Below are 19,155 nucleotides of genomic sequence, written 5' to 3'. Positions count from 1 at the left end.
CCCAGCAGGCCAAACACCAGCCCCCGGGGACAAACTGCGACACTTACCCACCGGGGAGCGACGCTCTCGAGACATTGCAGAAGGGCGAGGACGACGACAACGGCCTTATCTGCAGCAGTCTGCCGAGGCTGATCGAGGAGAGGAAGTCTATCTTGAGAGGCGCGCTGAGAGTAGTTTGATGCGGCACTCCCGCCACGACTTCGGCTTCAACTTTTGGCACGCCTCACAGTCAGTGATGCCGTGATCCTCTCCCAAACACCACATACAAATGAGGTGAGGGTCTGTCGCCGACATAAGACGCCCACACGACGTGCAAGTCTTGAAGCCCGAAGGCATTCGCACACTGTTCCACCAAAAATTAGACAATGGGGAATAAAACAAGCATTTACAATGCAATAGGTCTCTGGTTAATTAAGTTTGAGCTATTGGCATTGCTTAATATTGCCACACCAATTGCACCAAAAGTCTATAAATTGTAGGCCAAAAAAATGTGTATTTATTTTTGTAGCAGTGGTGGCATGCTGCGCTTTGGATGAATATGTTTGAAAGTAAAGTGCGCCATACTGCGATTTCTACAATAGTTATTTGTGGATGCGTTAACAATTGATGAGTGCACTGATGGCTGGTGGTGTGTGTGCCAGTAGAAATTGTGCACTGATGGCTGGTGGTGTGTGTGCCTGGTGGAAGTGTGCAATGCCGGCTGGTGGTGTGTGTGCCTGGTGGAAGCGTGTACTGACGGTTGGTGTTGTGTGTACCTGGTTAAAGTGTGCACTGACGGCTGGTGGTGTGTGTCTGATGAAAGCGTGCACTGACAGCTGGTGGTGTTTGGGCCCGGTAAAAGCGTGCACTGATGGCTGGTGGTGTTTGTGCCTAGTGAAAGCGTGCACTGACAACTGATGGTGCTTGTGCCTGGTGAAAGTGTGCACTGACAGTGTGGTTGTGTGTGTGGTTGTGTGTGTTGTTGTGTTGTGTGTGTGTGTTGTTGTGTTGGTGTGTGTGTGTGTGTGTGTGTGGTTGTGTGTGGCTGTGTATGTGTGGCTGTGTGGCTGTGTATGTGTGGCTGTGTATGTGTGGCTGTGTGTGAGTGGCTGTGTGTGAGTGGCTGTGTGTGAGTGGCTGTGTGTGAGTGGCTGTGTGTGAGTGGCTGTGTATGTGTGGCTGTGTATGTGTGGCTTTGTGTGAGTGGCTTTGTGTGAGTGGCTGTGTGTATGTGGCTGTGTGTATGCGGCTGTGTGTATGCGGCTGTGTGTATGCGGCTGTGTGTATGTGGCTGTTTATGTGGCTGTGTGTGTGTGTGTATGTGGTTGTGGCTGTGTGTGTGTGTGTGGCTGTGTGTGTGTGCCTGTGCGTGTGTGGCTGTGCGTGTTGAGACTACGTCCTCTCCTGATTTTTCCATGTCTGATGCTTCCTTACTATAAGGCCAGATTGGAGAGAAAACCCACAGCTGTTGTACTTGGCCCTCGAGCTAATATAATTCAACAAATGGGGCGGCAAGGGCCTTTCTTATCACATAGGGAGAGAAGAAACCCCCGCAATGGATTAGAGGTGCTGTGTATTATACAGGGGGTTTCAGACAACACAGCAAAAGAAGCGATGCAAGAGGAAATTAATATTACGTGTGTTATCACATACACGTAAGAGTTCAAACAGGTGCCCCATATGCTATAAAGCCATTGAGGTGCTGACCCCATCTTAAATGCCCCTGCGTACCACTAAAGCAGAAACTGCGTAAAGGTCCTTACTGCCATCAAACTAAATAAGTTCAAGTTCAAGTTTGGCATTTATATAGCGCACTACTCACCCATAGGGTCTCAAGGCGCTTGAGGGAAGGGGGAGGTTATTTATCGAAAATCCAGGTTTTGAGTTGTTTTCTGAAAGAGAGGTGGTTCTGAGTGAGGTGAAGGTGGGAGCGGAGAGAGTTCCATGTTTTGGCCGCTAAGAAGGAGAAGGATCTTCCCCCCATGGTGGATCTGTGGATGCGTGGTATTGTGGCGAGGGCTTGATTGGACGATCTAAGTTCGCGGGTGGGGGTGTAGAATGAAAGGCGCGTGTTGAGGCATTCGGGCCCTAGGTCGTAGAGGGCTTTGTGTGCGTGGGTGAGGAGACGGAACGTTATTCTTTTGCTGACAGGAAGCCAGTGGAGGTCTCTCAGGTGACTGGAAATGTGAGCTTTGCGGGGGATATCTAGGATGAGTCTGGCGGAGGCGTTTTGGATGCGTTGGGAGTCTTTTCTGAAGTTTGGCTGTGGTTCCGGCATACAGTGCGTTTCCGTAGTCCAATCGGTTGTGACTAGTGCGTGGGTGACCGTCTTTCTAGTTTCGGAGGGGATCCAGCGGAAGCCTTTTTTGAGCATACGTAGGATGTTGAAGCAAGACGAAGAGACGGCGCTTACCTGTCTGGACATAGATAGGGAGGAGTCCAGGATGAAGCCCAGGTTCCGTGCGTGGTTTGTAGGTGTGGGGGCATTTCCCAGTGCCGGTGGCCACCATGAGTCATCCCAAGCGGAGGGGGACGATCCAAGTATGAGGACTTCCGTTTTGTCAGAGTTTAGTTTTAGGTGGCTGCTTTTCATCCACTCGGCTACTTCTTTCATTCCTTCATGTAGGTTCGTTTTGGTGGTGTTCGGGTCTTTGGTGAGGGAGAGGATCAACTGGGTGTCGTCTGCGTAGGAGATGATGTTGAGGTTGTGTTGGCGAGCGATGGATGCGAGGGGACTCATGTATACGTTGAAGAGTGTGGGGCTAAGTGAAGAACCTTGAGGTACGCCGCAGATGACTTCGGAGGCCTCTGATCTGAAGGGTGGAAGACGGACTCTCTGGGTTCTCCCGGAGAGGAACGAGATGATCCATTCCAATGCTTTTCCTTGTATTCCGATGTTACTTAGGCGTTGTATGAGGGTGTTATGACAGACTGTGTCAAAGGCTGCGGAGAGGTCGAGCAGGATGAGGGCGACAGTTTCTCCATTGTCCAGCAGCGTTCGGATGTCGTCTGTTGCTGCGATGAGGGCGGTTTCGGTGCTGTGTTTGGCTCGGAATCCGGATTGTGATGGGTCGAGGGATTTGTTGGATTCAAGGAAGGCAGCGAGTTGACTGTTGACCGCTTTCTCAATGACTTTGGCAGGACATGGGAGGAGCGAGATAGGGCGGTAGTTCTTAAGTTCAGTGGGGTCTGCCGTGGGTTTCTACAGGAGAGCGCTGAGTTCGGCGTGTTTCCAGCTCTTGGGGAAGGTAGCGGAGTTGAAGGAGCAGTTGATGACGTCTCGAAGATGGGGTGCGATGATGGAGTCTGCTTTGTTGAAAATATGGTGGGGACAAGGGTCTGTAGGCGATCCTGAGTGGATGGAGTTCATCAGGCGGATGGTGTCTTCAGTGGTGACTGGGTTCCAGGTGCAAAGGTTGTTTGGGGAGGGTTTCAGTTCAGAGGTGGATGGGGTGGACTGATCGCTTGGCTGGTTTACGAAGCTGTTGTGAATGTCGGCAATTTTGTTGTGAAAGAAAGATGCTAGGGAGTCGCAGAGGTCTTGGGAGGGAGTGATGTCGTTGGTGCCGGCTGAGGGGTTGGTAAATTCTTTTACGATGTTGAATAGTTCCTTGCTGCTGTGGGCGTTGTTGTCGAGTCGATCTTTGAATGCTGATTTCTTGGCGGAACGGATCAGTTGGTGGTGTTTACGGGTGGCGTTCTTGAAAGTGGTTAGGTATTCGGTGGATGGGTTTTTTCTCCAGGCTTTCTCGAGGGTTCGGCATGTCTTCTTGGATATCTTAAGATCCTCATTGAACCAGGGGGCTTTTTTGTGGCCTTGTTTGGTTGGATTGTTTCTCACGGGTGCTAATTCGTCAGCGCTGTGGGTTATCCATTGTGCAAGGTTGGTGGCTGCTTGGTTAGGGTCTGACGGATTGGTGGGAGGGTGGTGATCTTGTTCCAGTTTCTGCAAGGAATTTGTTGTGGGTTGTTATGGGTTATAGTTTTTCGGTAGTTGAAGTGTACGCAGCTGTGGTCTGTCCAATGGAGAGCTGTGGTGTGATTGAAGGAGATGTATTTGCTAGATGAGAAGATTGGGTCAAGCGTGTGTCCTGCACAGTGGGTTGGGGTGTTGACAATTTGTTTAAGTCCAAGGTTTGCGAGGTTGTCCAAAAGGGTGGTAGTGTTGTTATCGTTGTTCTTTTCCAGATGGAAGTTGAGGTCTCCTAGAAGAACATATTCCTCGGAGGGCAGGGCGTGTGGGCTGATGAAGTCAGTGATGTCTTCGCAGAATTGTGTACGGGGTCCTGGTGGCCTGTAGATGAGGGTTCCTCTGAGTGTGGTCTTGGGGTCGATGTGGATCTGGAAGTGAAGGTGTTCGGCTGCTGCGAGGTTGTCATCGGAACTGGTCGTGATGCGGATGGTGTTTTTGTGAACAATGGCAATGCCTCCTCCTATCTGGTTGGTGCGGTCCTTGCGGATGATCTTGTAGCCTTCAGGGATGGCTATTACGACGTCGGGCATAGATGAGGCGTTCATCCAGGTTTCGGTGAGAAAGGCGACGTCCGGAGCTGTGGTGTCAAGTAGATTCCAGAGTTGGATGGCGTGACTGTGGACAGAACGGGTGTTGAGAAGGATGCATTTTAGGTGATTGGATTTGGTGTTCCGTTTAGTGTCAGTGGATTTGGTGAGGGTTCGGACGCAGGTAAACTTGCAGGAATAGCAGGTGAATGGTCCATGGGTGGGTCCTGGGGCGGCTTGGTAGCAGTTATGGAGTCATCAATGCAACCCTTACAATAAGGGATTTTAGAATATTAATTAAGAGCATACGATAATTAGAACCTTCCCTTACATTAAAAGAATTCAAAAGGCAGTATTCCAAATCGTATGGGGGCTGTAAGTGTGGAGACATGTTATGAATGCTGATTATAGTGGGGTTAATGAAGAGGCGTTTTAAGTTTCCATATCAAACTCAATGAAAATATGACAAAAAAGTGCACGCCGTTGTTACAAAAACGCGTTCAGCGAGCCTGTGCAAGGAACTGCTTCTTGTTATGTCACCCTGATTCACCCACCAACCAGCAACAACATGTACATGCGACTAACACAGCATGAAAAGGCAGCAGCGAATCCTGACACGACCTGATTTGGTGCTGGTTCTCCCTAGGGGTAAAGGATGTATAAGCATCGCATGCTCAGTACGGGTCCCTCGCTTGGGATTCGCGTTGGGTAGGAGGAGGGTGAAAGGACAGGAGGAGGAAGTTTCAGGTCATCACCAACTGACAAGACGACGAAAGAGAAAAAAAAAATCCAAGCAAGGAATGGGAGGGGGCTGCTCCACCCTAGGAGGGCCTTAGACAGCAGCTGAGGGAATGAAGGCAGACATTAACAGCAACATGTACTTATTTACAGTACGCTTGCTTCAGGATGAGGGGGGACACATTAAAGCAAAGACTTGCAGTAAACCAGAGATCATTCAAAGAGAGGTACGGTTCAGAGCAAAGGTGATGAGCATTTTGGTGGCACTGCACAGAGAGGAGTGGCGCACAGGGAACGTGTGCATTAAACAGTAAGTGGTAATTTGTAGGGAGGGACAGAGCATTTGGAAGGTGTACTGGGACGTAAACAGGGAAGAATAATGGCATGGGACTACAAGCATTTGCAATGCAATAGGTCTCGCATTTGCGAAAGATTGAGCTGTTGGCATTGTAAATGACAATGCCTTTAATTTATGTGTTGGTTTTCAAAACAGATAAATAAAAAGGCATTGTCGTTTACAACGTCAATAGCTTAAACTCTTGGATATGCAAGACCTATTGCTTTGCAAATGCTTGTTTAGAAGGCCACTCCTTTCACAAATCCCCTCACTCCCATTCTCTCTCACTGGCTTCTTTATTTCCTCTCTCCTAGTCCCTCCTTTCCATACCATGTCAGCGCTCTGAGGGTGTAAAACGTAGGCTGGGGGTGGTCTCTCAAGGGGTGTGGCCTAAGAAGCGTAATTAGTAATCCTTCACAAAAGGTGTGGCCTGTGTTATTATGGGCATGGCATAAAATGTGCAAACCAAAATCCAGTGCTTCGCATATCATGCCACTCGACCATTACTTCGCAATCGACCAATTGACATCTCTGCTGGACATTTGTGCCAAGCATCAACACACGCTGCCGATCAGTTACCAAAGGATCCGTCGCTAGCATCACTACCAGGCATCTAGTTTAGGCATCACCATTGCTGCCTGGCACTCAACCTCTCTCTCCTAAAATCCAGTGCTACCCATAGTGTGCCTTTCAGACATTATTTGGATGCCTCTCTGTGAGTTTTATTACATTCACGGATATCACACAATAATGGCTAGGTGCCTAAAACAAGATAAAGAACTATTCTCTTTGCCAATGCGTGGTTGTAGTATCATAAAGGAGTAATAACAGAAAAAGTGCTGTGAGTAATTCGAATGGGAAATATTTCAATTATAAAACTGTGAATTCAACCTGTGGAAGGTGTAGTGGCCTTCGGAATGCTCGGTCATTCCCACAATCCTCTTTCTTTCACCACTTTCTTCTGCAGTCTCTTGGTTAGACAAATGCCCATTTTCTCCCAATACCATTGTAAAACTCTCCATATGCATATCTCAAACCATCTATTTTTCCTCTTCATCACCCTCATTTCACTCTCTCCTCACCCACTTCCTTCACCTTACTAACCCCACCCACAACACACCCTGCCAGTACTTTAAAAGCTGTTTCCTTCACACATTTTCACACAGAATCACAATTTCAGGTTGCGCACACCATTGATCTGTGTTCTCTGCAGAGAGGCCATGGTTTGGGTGAGCATGTATTCATAACCCTTTTTGTGATCCAATGAGGGGCACTGTGAGAAACTCGCACCGCCTTCGGCCGGAACTCCAGGACTATCAGTCATGGCCCCTGTACACCCAAACCTGAACTCATGGACACCTAGAGGCGGCTTTTTTCACGGGATGCACTATTCAAGAGTATGAATGCCTCAGCCCGCACCTGCAGAGAGGCCGCAGAGGGTGGAGGGGGGTGGGGCGGGGGCCTCCTGAGCCTCGGCGGCACCGGTCTGTTCTGGGGGAGGTGCCTGCAGGTGCGGAGGACGGGCTGTACCAGTGCTCCTAATCACTCGCGCGCCGCTCCCACACCCGGAGCACCGGAGCCTTCCACAGACGAGGTAACAAGGTAAAGGCAGACAACTCTGAGAGGGAAGGGAAGTTGTCCATGAAGAGAGTTGAATGGAGAGCGAGGGGGATTATAGGAGTTCCACGGGAAGAGCAGTTGTAAATAAAAAGGGGGAAAAGGCAGCTGGGGACATTGTAGAGGGGGAGACAGAGGGTGGGGTTATGAGTGAACGGAATTCCATAGGTGCACGGGAGTTAGGGGCGCGGGGTTTGCCTGTTGAAGGACGGGTGTGTAATGTATTAAGGGTGAGAGGACGATATTCGTGTAAGTCTTCAATAATAATTCGTGTGCAATTTGTTAAAATAATACCCATAGGCGAACAGTACTGTCCAAACGCCAGTGTCGTTAACATTATATACACAAGCAATGGAAATGCAATAGTTCTCGCATTTGTTAGAGTTAGAGCTATTGGCATTCTAAATGGCAATGTCGTTTTCCTACCAAGGTAGGAGGGGAATGAGCAGCAGAGAGACAGCGAGGTAAGGGGCTTACTCCTGGAACGCAAGCAAGGGGAGTAGAGAGGAGTAGGAAGAAACACAAGGGTAGGGAGAAAAACAGGGGTCGGGAGAAAGATGGGAATTTCTTTCTAAAAAGAACTGTGGAACATGAGACATGCAGTGAGAGTGAGTTTGTGGATGTGTATCAAGGGACAGGTACGAGGATCACGAGACTGGGAAAAAGACGGAGAGCATTAGAGTGAGAAAATGGGCTAGAGAGACACATACAGTGTAACGAGTGCCCAAGACTAAATGGTAGGTCCAGACTCAGTCACTGAGTCACACTGGCCGAGGCTTCCTCACCCAATCCAGCCCGGTTGTGGGGATGGGGACAGGCGTGAGAGTCTCTATCAGATAAAGTATGCCACATGGGATAAACACTTCTTGTATAAGTTTGGAAATCCAGAGTTCTTTTAAATGAGCAGACTGAATACTCAGAAAGCTGGATGCAGGCTTTGGGTGCAGATTAGACAGGTGCGAGGGATACCAAACTTTAATGAGTTTACTCCCATTTGAAATTCACCTGGAACTCCAGAATGCCTGCAGGACATTTTATCAAGACCTTTGAGAGAAGCTGAACAGAATAGAAAGGGCCAGATTATCAAGGATGGCAGTCTTGCATCCTGTGAAGATATGACTATGATTACGGTAACAGTTTATCCAGATTTAAGGATTACCAATTGGGCAGCTGGGCGCGTGGGTTGTGTCAGGAAAGGAGTGAGATCTTTCGAGTTTGAAGAAAAACTACAAGGGTGTCTTCCTCAAAAAAGAGCGGTGGCAAATGGTACTGATGTTTGGGCAAAGAGTCGATGGAGCCTTTACTTTGCCAGAGGAGATTTGGACCTGCCTACGTTGGAGTTAACGCATCTCTGGCAAGTATCTATATCTACTCTTTGGGACTCAATAAAATCTGCATCTCTCCAGAAAAATAATCTATTCACAATACTTAGAGCCTATTGGACTCCGAAAAAGCTGTCAAGTGTGGGAGACTGACAGAAAACCTGCTTCAAGTTTGGTGTCGACAAGGCTGATGATGGGCACATGTTCCTTAAGTGTCCTGCTATCCAGATTTTCAAGGAAGAAGTGGGTAAGGTGGTATATGAGATATTGGGCAGACATATTAAGGTAAGCCATGCACTAGTGATTTTTTAGGTCTCGCCTACGCAGCGCTCATGCGAAAAAACCACGATGCCCTGCAACATTCCACAACTAGTTTTACACCTTACTCATTCTATTCTGGAACATCACCTAAAGTGCTGTTCCATTAAGATTACCTACCTCATTGGTACAACATACAACATTACTGTTTTTGCATTTTCCTTACGTCAGATTTTATCTGAAAATTAAATACTATTTTCAAAAAAACCTTTATAAAGTGTGTGCGCGCGCGTGCGTGGGGGACGGGGGGGAGAGAGGACGGGGGTCGCGTTACACTGAATATTGAACCGGCAGCTCTTAGCTGCGCTTGCTAAACTTTATATCTTAACCAGTCTAGGTTGTTACCCCTTTTTTGGCTGCCTGTCTTTTGAGGTTCTCCTATTTTCGCTCTTCTTTCAAAACAAGTTCAGTCTCAGAGCAAGCTTTCAGCACAGCATACACGTTCCGATATGGGGCACGTAATTATAACTAATAACGCATCCAAACAATTACCCCCATATCTCATGTTATGATGTTTTCCATTTGTGATCTCAGGGTGCCCAGTGGTTTAGGACTGCGTGCGTTAAGAGGCATAATTCTCTTCCATTGCGAAGGCTCTTTTGGGGAATTTAATCTACATGCTCCCTGGAAGCATAAACATGTAAGACGTTGTTCGCACCTTGGATGTGATTTGCAGTATATTAAGCGGTGAGGGGAGATGTCACACTGACTAATCATCAAAGTTTCGAGTGCTTTGTGGTAAAGAGAATGAGGTCAGAATCCATCACATTTTCAGTGTTCGATGCGAATGCACGCATTGCAAGACTACCCGTCCCCGAACCTCCTTAACTCAATTCTTGTATCACTTCAGAAACACGACTAGTGCACATCACAATAATTAATTGTTGTTGAGCCTTATATGTGCCCTTGGAGCGCGACCCGACACCAGTGACCTCTTTCTTCACCCCTTAAACCTACACAATTGGCTCTAGAGAAATAAAGCTGCCCGCGCTGAGAGACGGAAGCGCTTTGAATACCCCCCCAAAACACATTTCTTTAGTGCGGGGAGGAGGTGTGACGCTATAAGTGACACATCGGAGGGAAGGGATTGGGTTTTGGGGCGCACACACCCTCTATTGTACCACCAGGCGGGAAAATGATGCCACCCACTCACTTATTTTCTATTCATGTTACCTCCCCCACTTTCCAACTGTCACTTCGGTTACCTGTTGTGTAGACGGGGGAGTTTCCCTCAAGCACAAACTGCGTGCGAATGTAAGCACTGTCGGGGCCTCACAGGCAGATGTTTGAGATGTAAGCCCAAGAAAGAGGTTCTGGCAACACTGATAGTACAGCACGTAGCTGCTGTCATCGGAGTCACTGGCACCGACTCTCGTAGGGTGAGGCACATTTCCTGGGACAGTCGTGAACTTCTGCCAGCCAATGGGCCATTGTATGCAGTGCTTGAACCTTTGGCCATGTCCTTCTGTTTTGCATTTTTTCTTTCCGTGGAAGTGGTCTTGTCAAAGCGTTTCACAGGCTCGCGAGTGTGTCTTTGAGGCATCGAGAGGCGAGGGAAGTGTACAGCAGGGGAAATTACGGAAGTCAGAAAGCCCAGTGTCTCTGCGCAAATGACCAAGGATGACTAGACTTGCATTGGCCGCGGAAAAAACAAGCATTTATTTGTAATGCAATAAGTCTCGCATTTATTTTGAACTAGTGGCATTGTAAATGACAATGCCTTTTATTTGTGTGTTGGTTTTAAAACAGATAAATAAAAGGCATTGTCATTTACAATGGCTTACACTCTCGCACAGGCAAGACCTATTGCATTGCAAATGCGTTCAAAGCGGCGCTATCAAGATAACAAGCATTGGAATAGCCAATAGTTCTCGCCTTTGGGACCTTATAGGTGCTTAGCCATGCAACAGTTGATGTGGCTGCACCAAGGATATTGTGCTGCATAACTAAATACTTATAAGGTCCCAAAGGCGAGACCTATTGGTCATTCCATCTTCAATCCTATCCTTTGATATTCTTGTCTGCCTCGGCGTATGAATAATTGACCATCTATTATTCATTTGATGGTGTTTATGTACCATAAGTTGATGTATGAAAGATTGGTAGTATGATATTCCCCCTGAGTATGTGGTAATGTGAGTGAGAGTGATACGGTGTGTGTGGGACACGGTCTGCTTTCTGTATGTATTTTGTAACATTTTTAATATGATGTTTGTTTTTGTAAATTTTATATTAGAAACTTAAGTGTATGAACTCTTAGAAAATTTCATATCATGTGTTGACATATCTATATCGATCTATGATGAATCAAGAATAAAACAAATAACTAATTAATAAAATTTAAAAGTATGAATTCTATGAACAGAGTGATGGTTTGACTCTGATTAGTAGGTCCGTTGCTTTGTTTATTTGCTAGGATCCTGGCCTGGGACCTTACTTGAAAAAAATCCGGCAGGGTAGTTTTTCTTTCAGTCTGAGACATATTGGCTATGACAATGCTCGTTATATCTTGGGAGGGTGAAGAGACTATAAAGAAATTACCGAAGAAACAGAGATCATTTCTATTTACTTTAATTTTGCTGGCAAGAACAAAGGTATGCAATATGGGTATCCTCTATACCTGTGGGGTTCACCGAATGGGTAATTTCGACTCAACAAGCCAGCAGGCTTTATCATAATTGCCTATCCACTAAAAGGGCAGAGATGTGGGGGCCACTGGAGAGCTGGAACGAATTTCGTGAAGGACAAACATCCACAGGGAGGGATCTCAGTGTCCAATGATTATGTCCTAAGGACCAACACATGAGGAATACCACCAGGACCACCACTATAATCCTACAAATGTTGGATGAGGTCTTGACCAGGAGGAGGCATATAGGCTCAGAGATGGTGTAGGAAAGTGCCTCTTTTGGACATGGTTAGTCCCCAAGTTTTGCCTGGAGAATTAAGTAGTTTCGACTGGAAGTGCAAGGGGTCCCTCCCAACCAGGTCCCTTGTGCCAGATCTCCTTCCTTAAACTGTACCTTTTGTTTCCACCATTGGCATCCCCTTTAGCTCACATGTAAGGCCTTAGTAAAAGATACCCCTGGTACCAAGGGCCTTGCGGTTAAAGTGTGTCCTCTAAGGGCTGCATTACTAATTGTGCCCCCCTAAGGGACCCCAGACCAAGCACATACACACTTTCACTGCAGTCGGCTGTCTAAGTGCTGACAAAACGTAAGAGTCTACATAGTACATATCCCTGTGTGCCAATTCCTTAGACACTGCTTTAGGGCAATCATGCTATAGAAAACAAGAGCTAACTATTTGAATAAGGGGAGAGGAGAGTGAGTGTGTGTGTGTGTGTGTGTTTGGGCATATATAACCAATGCTTTGAGGACCGGATTGGTTCTCATAGTGTGGATAAACCCTGACAGACCCAAACACTATCTTTGCAATAGGGTGTTAGGTGTATCAGTCCTCAGTGTGTTGAGAACACACTATGAGGACCAGTCAGGGAGCGAGAGAGCCTGTGTGCGTGTGCACCTGTGTATGTGTGAATGTGTGCGCGCGTGCGTGTTTGTGTGTAAAGTTGTCAAGCCTTCTCTTACATTGCTCCCAGAGCGTGAAACGACCACCCGCTACACATAAGCACCTCGTCTTTACTTCTTGAATTGCGCAAGAAGCTGAAGATCTGGATTTTCAAGTAGTCCCACTACACTGCTCTCTACAAATCTGCATTTTATGCGTGTGCATGTATGTGTGTGTGAATAAATATATATTCACTGAGAAAAAAACAGTTTACAGGGATGTTATAGTTAGGTTCATGTTTCGTTCATACAAAACCACAGAAACTCAGCAGTTAGTTACCTGAGCTAACTATAGCTTATGCCCCCCACAATACAATAATGCCTATGACCTCACATATTACATCACTCAAGACATTGTTGTGACATCACTGACGACATCACCCAGTGAGTGTAACTATCATGAGTGTTAAACATAGTATACTAGGTGTAACACATGTGTGATACTACTTCGAACATATATTATGTGGATGGCTGTGTGTATCCGGGTGAGTGGGCATCTGAGTGGCTGTATGGGTGAGTGGTTGCTGTGTGACTGGCTGTATGGATTGGTGTGTGTGTGTGTGAGTGAGTGAGTGACTATGGATGGGTAGATGTCTGGCTGTATGAGTGAGTGACTGGGTGTGTGAGTGGCTTTATGGGTGAGTGGATATGGGAGTACTTGTATGGATATGTGCATGGCTATCTAAGTGTGGGTGCATTAGTGCTTGCATGCATGAGTGTGTGGCTGTATTGAGAGGCTATATGGGTGTCCGAGTGGCTGTATTGGTGAATAATTGGGTGTGTGAGTAGCTGTACAGTGGAGGGTGTAGCTGTGAGAGTGGTTGTATGGGTGAGTGATTGGTTGTACGAGTAGCTATGTGAGTGGGTGTGTGAGTAGTTCTATGGATGAGTGAGTGGTTGTGTGAGAACGCGTGTGGGTCTGGGAATGGGTATGTGAGTAGTTGTGTGGGTGTATGAGACATTGTATAGGGGTGTGAGTGGGTGAATTAGTGATTCTGTGTCATTCGAGATTTCAGTGATGTCCTTGTCTGTAGGAAAGTGGATCTGCTTTCATGTTACGCCCACTTTTTGCTGGTGTCAGTATTGTTTTTGACTAGTCTGACTGGAATTTCACTAATCAGGACTCCACTCACTGTGCTTCCTCCCTAAATTGACCATGGTAAGTACTTTTTTACCTCCACAGTTGGAAACTGGTGTACCATTGTGAGTCTCTAATATAATGTACAAGGGGTCCAAGAGTCTCCCATAGGCTGCAGTATGAATATTGCATGAGAGACCACTTAAACTGTGACTACAGGCCTGCCATTGCACTTGTGTAAGACAAGGCACAGCGACAGGCCCCCACATGGTTTAAAACCTATCTTTCTCGATGATATCTGTGACACACCAGGAAGCAAAAACCTCAAAAAAGGTCAACAAAATGTTGCAAAAATCATGTAACTCTCCTCTTGGATCAGGGTAAAGGTAACGCGGACATGACTTCCGGTGGAGACAACGGCAACTACGCCACGTGGAACCAACTGACACCACCTACTGGTGTGTACGGGTACTGCTCAAACAATTCTCCTGGATCCAGTCTAATGCCTGGGGAAAATCAAAGGTAAGGAATCTGTGACTAAAAGTGTATATCAGATATTAAGACTACTTGATTGATTAACCTCCACAGACAACATGTGCGTCATCTGTACATAAATGCAAATTATTAAGAAGCTATGCATTTTGTGTTGTATACAAGCATTTCAAGGTCCCCGTCATAAATGACCCTCACAGTTGAAAGGATGATAAAGTAATTTTATGGCAAGACCGGAGGCTCCTATTATGCTTTCTTATCTTGCATTTTAATAAACAGCAGCCAAGATAAGTGTAAAACTACAGTTCCCAGAGGGCCAGGCGACAACTGGGCCATGGGAACGAGAAAAAACGAGATAACAGTAACCAATCAGAGTACATCTAATAGATAAGAGTCCACACTGACTGCGCAGCTTCCTCTTTTCTTGCTGCTCGCAGTCAGATAAGTGTTCTCTTATCTATGCTCGCTATTTTTTATATTAATTTATGCATATTTGTGTTTACAGCTTAATATTTCTGCTCCTGTTCACGCGCTGTTGCGTTGCTCTGCTAGCGCTTTGTGCGCTTCCTTTTATTTACAGTTGTTCCGCTTCCTCACGCTTGTTTACTCCCCCGTCCCCGCCCCCTCAGTGGTCTCTCCCGCTCCGCGGTCTTCGCGCTTGTTCGCGAACGTTCTCACCGCTTGGAGCTCGCCTGCCTCACCGGCGCCGGAGCCCGTTTTTCTTTCTTCCCGCTTCCCTCGTTGCTTCCTCGGCCGCTTTCACTCGCTCTCACAGAGCCGGCTGCTCGACTGCCTCCAGCCCAGTTTTCTCGCTCATTTCAGCCCGCCCCTGCCCTTCCCCTGTTCACGCCCCCTGTACTTTCTCAGTCATTAACCCTTCACTAACCCTGCTGGCTGCAATGGAACATGAGAGCTCTTCTGAGGAAAACTCCTCTTCTGTGGATAATGGGTCTCTCAAGCAGGACCTTCACAGGTTTATTAACACTTCAGTTGAACAGGCAATGGAAGTGTCTATGAAAAGACTATCAAAAAATATGGAAAATTCCATGGTCAGCATGTTGTCCAAGGTTTTGGCCCATTCTGCGGGGGATAGCAGAAAACGCAAGGTGGATCACTCTGCTTCTGTGCATAAGTCAAAAAAGTCAGCTATGGTTAGCGAGTCTCCCTCGCTTATGGACGAGGACTCAGTGCCTCACAGGCCTCCTACTAAGGAGGGGTTTGTCGGTTCCGAAGGAAAGAAGAAGCAAAAATCTAAGCACACAGAGTCCCCTACAAAGAAATTAATGATTTCCACCATCTTGGACACAGATGATGATATGCCTGATGCTGACGACCTATTTGATATCTTTGACGTCACTGACCCCCCCCCCCCCTAAACTTCCCAAATGTGATTCTTTTAACTTCGAACCTGTTTTTGACTCGGAGGGTCTCCCTATGTTTGACCCGTCCTCCATTCGTCATCCAAATTCGACTGAATGGCTACCCTCTCACCATGTTGGAGAATATATTTCCGCCCGCCTTCGTCTCCCTCTTGAGGCGACTGTGCGTTCCAGGTTGAAGTCTGAATGTCTCAAACCAGCCCTTCCAGATAAGATCACCCTCGTCCCTACCATCGATCAACCTCTCCTTACCTTCTTCTCTAAATTTGGCAAGGACCCTCGTCGTGGGGTAGACAAGGCATGGTCCACTTGTCAAGACAAATTATTGGACATTGTGGGTCCCTTAGCCCGCATCTTCGACATGGCAGAGTCTGCCCGTCTTGATGGTTCAGATCTTTCAGCCGAAGACATTTCCATGTGGGTGCAACGTGCTTTTTGCCTTCTGGGCAACGCCAATGCTGCCATTACCCACGAAAGACGTAAGGGCCTTTTGATCAAATTGGATCCCAAACTGGCCAACCTTGCTCCTATGGACCCCGGCTCTAAGGCGAATGGTCTTCTCTTTGGGGAGAATTTGGTGCGCGACATCAGCCGGTTTGTCTCTACCTTCGCTTCCCTTGACAAGGCTCAGCAATCTATCAAAAAGACTTTTGCTCCTCGGGTTTTTGGCCGGGCCGGACGAGGCAGGGGTCGCTCTTCCGGCCGTCCCTACAATCAAGGCTCCAAGAATTCTTACGACAACACCCAAGAATACAAGCCGCGCTTCTACCCACAACGAGGCCGTGGTTTCCGCGGCCGAGGGCGTCAAGGTTATCGCAACTCCAACTCCAATCAACCAGGTAAGCCCGTCTTCTTTCCCTCCTGTAGGGGGTCGATTGAAACTGTTTCTACCAAAATGGCAATCCATAAGTGCAGACCCGTGGGTCCTTTCCACGGTTCAAGGCTATCTTATAGAGTTTTACTCTCCTCCTGTCCAGACCTTTTTCCCTCCGCCTCCCGTGTTCTCTCTGCACATGGCAAATCTCATTTCCACCGAGATAAACTCTCTCTTACAAAAACAAGCCATTCAAATTTTTCCTCACGACTCTACAGGCTTTTTAAGCTCCATTTTTCTGGTTCAAAAGAAGAACAAGAAATTACGCACTGTCATAAACCTGAAATGGTTCAACCACTTTGTGGTGTATCGTCATTTCAAAATGGAGACGATCCTTCATCTGAGGGACACCCTTCGCCCCCGCGATTGGATGGTTCGTTTGGATCTCCAAGACGCCTATCTCACAGTTCCAATTCACCAGTCTCACTGGAAGTTTCTCCAATTCCAATGGTCAGGTATGACCTACTGTTTCACATCTCTTCCTTTTGGTCTCTCCTCGGCACCATGGTGCTTCACGAAACTACTGAAGCCCGTGGTCGCTTTTCTTCGCTCTCTTGGTATCCGGCTCATAATCTACTTGGACGATATCCTTCTTCTGAATTCGGACAAGCAGGGTCTTCTTTCAGATCTTCAGACCACTCAGAGTCTTCTTTTGGACTTAGGTTTTCTGGTAAACCTCAAGAAATCCTCTCTGGTCCCTTCTCAGAACATGGAATTTCTGGGCTTCCTAGTGGATTCGGTGGCGGCGTCTTTACGCCTTCCCCTTTCCAAAATTTCCAAAATCAAAGCGGAAATCGCCTCGGTGTTACATCTTTCTGTCATCTCGCTCAGGTCTCTGGCCCGGATTGTCGGTCTTCTTTCTTCTTCTATTCAGGCGATATTTCCGGGCCCTCTGCACTACCGGGCCCTTCAGCGCTTGAAGATCAGACACCTTCGCCAAGGCCTCGCTTACTCAGACGTCATCGCTCTAGACCAAGAGTCCCGCACAGAATTGCAATGGTGGATAGACCATTTAGATGCGTGGAACGGGCGCACTATCTTCGCCACATCCCCAGATCTTGTGTTGGAATCCGATGCCAGTCTATCGGGCTGGGGCGCCCGATGTGGTCCAATCTCGACTGGAGGAGCATGGTCAAGAGAGGAGTCCAGACTGCACATAAATTGTTTAGAGATGCTTGCTGGCTCCTTTGCAATCAAAAGTCTTTCCAAAGACAGGATCCGCTGTTCCATACTCTTACGCATGGACAATGTTTCTGCGGTTCGTTACATAAATCATCTCGGCGGCACAAAGTCCAAACCCCTGGCGGACTTAGCCAGAAGTCTGTGGGAATATTGTCTAGCCCATCATCTCTCCTTGACAGCGGAGTACCTTCCGGGCAACCTCAATTCAGTGGCCGATTGGCACTCGCGGTTCCTGCGCGACTCCAGCGACTGGAGGCTTTGTCCCTCCGTCTTTCTTTCTCTTTCAACTTTATGGGGTCCCTTTTCTATCGATCTCTTTGCTTCTCGCCTCAATTCTCAATTGCCCCAGTTTTACAGCTGGAGACCAGACCCCTTGGCTCTTGCCACGGATGCCTTCCTCCAAGTTTGGTCTCGTCAACTCCATTATGCCTTTCCTCCTTTCCTCATGATCAACAGAGTGCTGGCGCAGATTCGTCGCCAGGAATCCTCGCTGGTACTGGTGGTTCCTTTCTGGCAATCCCAAATTTGGTTCCCTGTTCTTCTGGAGTTGGCGATGGATTTTCCTGTACTTCTGCCATCCTTCGACGATCTTCTTCTCAACCCTCTCGGCGAGCGTCACAGCTTGATCCTGGACCACTCTCTCACTCTGTCGGCCTGGAAAGTTTCCGGCCTCCCCCTTCTAACATCCTCATTTCACAAGAGGCTGCTCACTTTATCAACCAGGCCTGGGCCCCGGGCACTTCCAAAGCCTACAAATCCGCCTGGTCTCTTTGGGCAAGCTGGTGTCTGGAAAGGTCTCTCGATCCCTTTTCAACCTCTTTAAGTTCTGTTATCAACTTCTTAGCTTCTCAGGCCAGTGCTGGGAAGGCCTATCGAACCATTAACCTCTATCGTTCTGCTATCTCCCTTCATCATACCCACATTGATGACAAGCCCGTTGGGGCTCATCCTCTGATTTGTCGCCTCCTCAAGGGCGTTCGATGCTCCAAACCACCGTTGGCTAAGTATACTTTTTTGTGGGATGTTTCTGTTGTACTTAAATTGTTCTTGAATTGGCCCTCTAATTCTGCTTTGTCTCTCAAAATGTTGTCAGCCAAACTTACAATGTTGCTTTGCTTGGTGTCTATCAAAAGAGTTTCTGATGTCCGAGCCTTGGATGTTTCTTCTCGCCTTTTTTCCCCTACAGGTGTGCTGTTCCAGATTCGCAGACGCACAAAGACTAACTTAGACTCTGTTTTTTATCCCTATTTTCCTGATCAACCCCAACTTTGTGTGGGACAGTGTTTAAAAATGTATGAACAAAAGACCGCTGATCTCAGAATGCCCTCTTGTTCCCAACTTCTCATTTCCTTTCGTAAACCTCACCTTCCTGTTTCCTCCCCTACCCTGGCCAGGTGGGTTCGCTGGGTTATGTCCCTTGCCGGTATTGATGTCTCTGTTTTCGGAGCACATTCGGCTCGGGGAGCCATGGCTTCTAAAGCCTTTTGGTCTGGCTCCCGTTTAGAGGACATACTGAGATCAGCAGATTGGTCCAATGACAGTATTTTCCGCATGTTTTATTGTAAGCCTATTCATTCTGTTGCTTCTGATGTTATTAATTTGCTTTGAACAAGCATAATAGGAGCCTCCGGTCTTGCCATAAAATGTAGATTTTCCTAGTTATTATGACGGAAAGTCTTAATTTTATTAAAGACACGGAGGCGAGTATTATCCCGCCGCTACACTACTAACATGTGTTCTCCCTCCCTGCAGCGAATCCGGCCTTGCCAC

General features: G+C 47.4%; 2 protein-coding genes across 16 annotated transcripts in view; one reads left to right on the top strand and one right to left on the bottom strand.

Annotated features, from left to right (window-relative positions):
- Window positions 1-19,155, bottom strand: part of BAZ2B (bromodomain adjacent to zinc finger domain 2B) — a 1,221,971-nt gene that overhangs the window by 824,061 nt on the left and 378,755 nt on the right. The gene's annotated exons all lie outside the window — the stretch shown is intronic.
- On the top strand, window positions 15,262-18,608 carry LOC144825323 (uncharacterized). Its single transcript, XM_078684133.1, has 3 exons — window positions 15,262-16,168; window positions 16,454-16,658; window positions 18,572-18,608. The coding sequence occupies exons 1-3, from the start codon at window positions 15,262-15,264 to the stop codon at window positions 18,606-18,608; spliced, it is 1,149 nt and encodes a 382-aa protein (XP_078540259.1).

The sequence above is a fragment of the Lissotriton helveticus genome, chromosome 3_1 (assembly GCF_964261635.1).
Source record: "Lissotriton helveticus chromosome 3_1, aLisHel1.1, whole genome shotgun sequence".
NCBI classification, from domain to species: Eukaryota; Metazoa; Chordata; class Amphibia; order Caudata; family Salamandridae; genus Lissotriton; species Lissotriton helveticus.
Note: the sequence above shows the minus strand (reverse complement) of the source record. Positions and strands in the feature narration are given on the sequence as shown.

What these genes read in the sequence shown, in the direction of transcription:
- LOC144825323 (XM_078684133.1), top strand. Translation starts at nt 15,262, where the DNA reads ATGATATGCCTGATGCTGACGACCTATTTGATATCTTTGACGTCACTG. An exon ending in CTCCAACTCCAATCAACCAG is followed by an intron (nt 16,169 to 16,453) that starts GTAAGCCCGTCT and finishes CTGGTTCAAAAG; the next exon opens with AAGAACAAGAAATTACGCAC. An exon ending in TCTCCAATTCCAATGGTCAG is followed by an intron (nt 16,659 to 18,571) that starts GTATGACCTACT and finishes TTTCCCCTACAG; the next exon opens with GTGTGCTGTTCCAGATTCGC.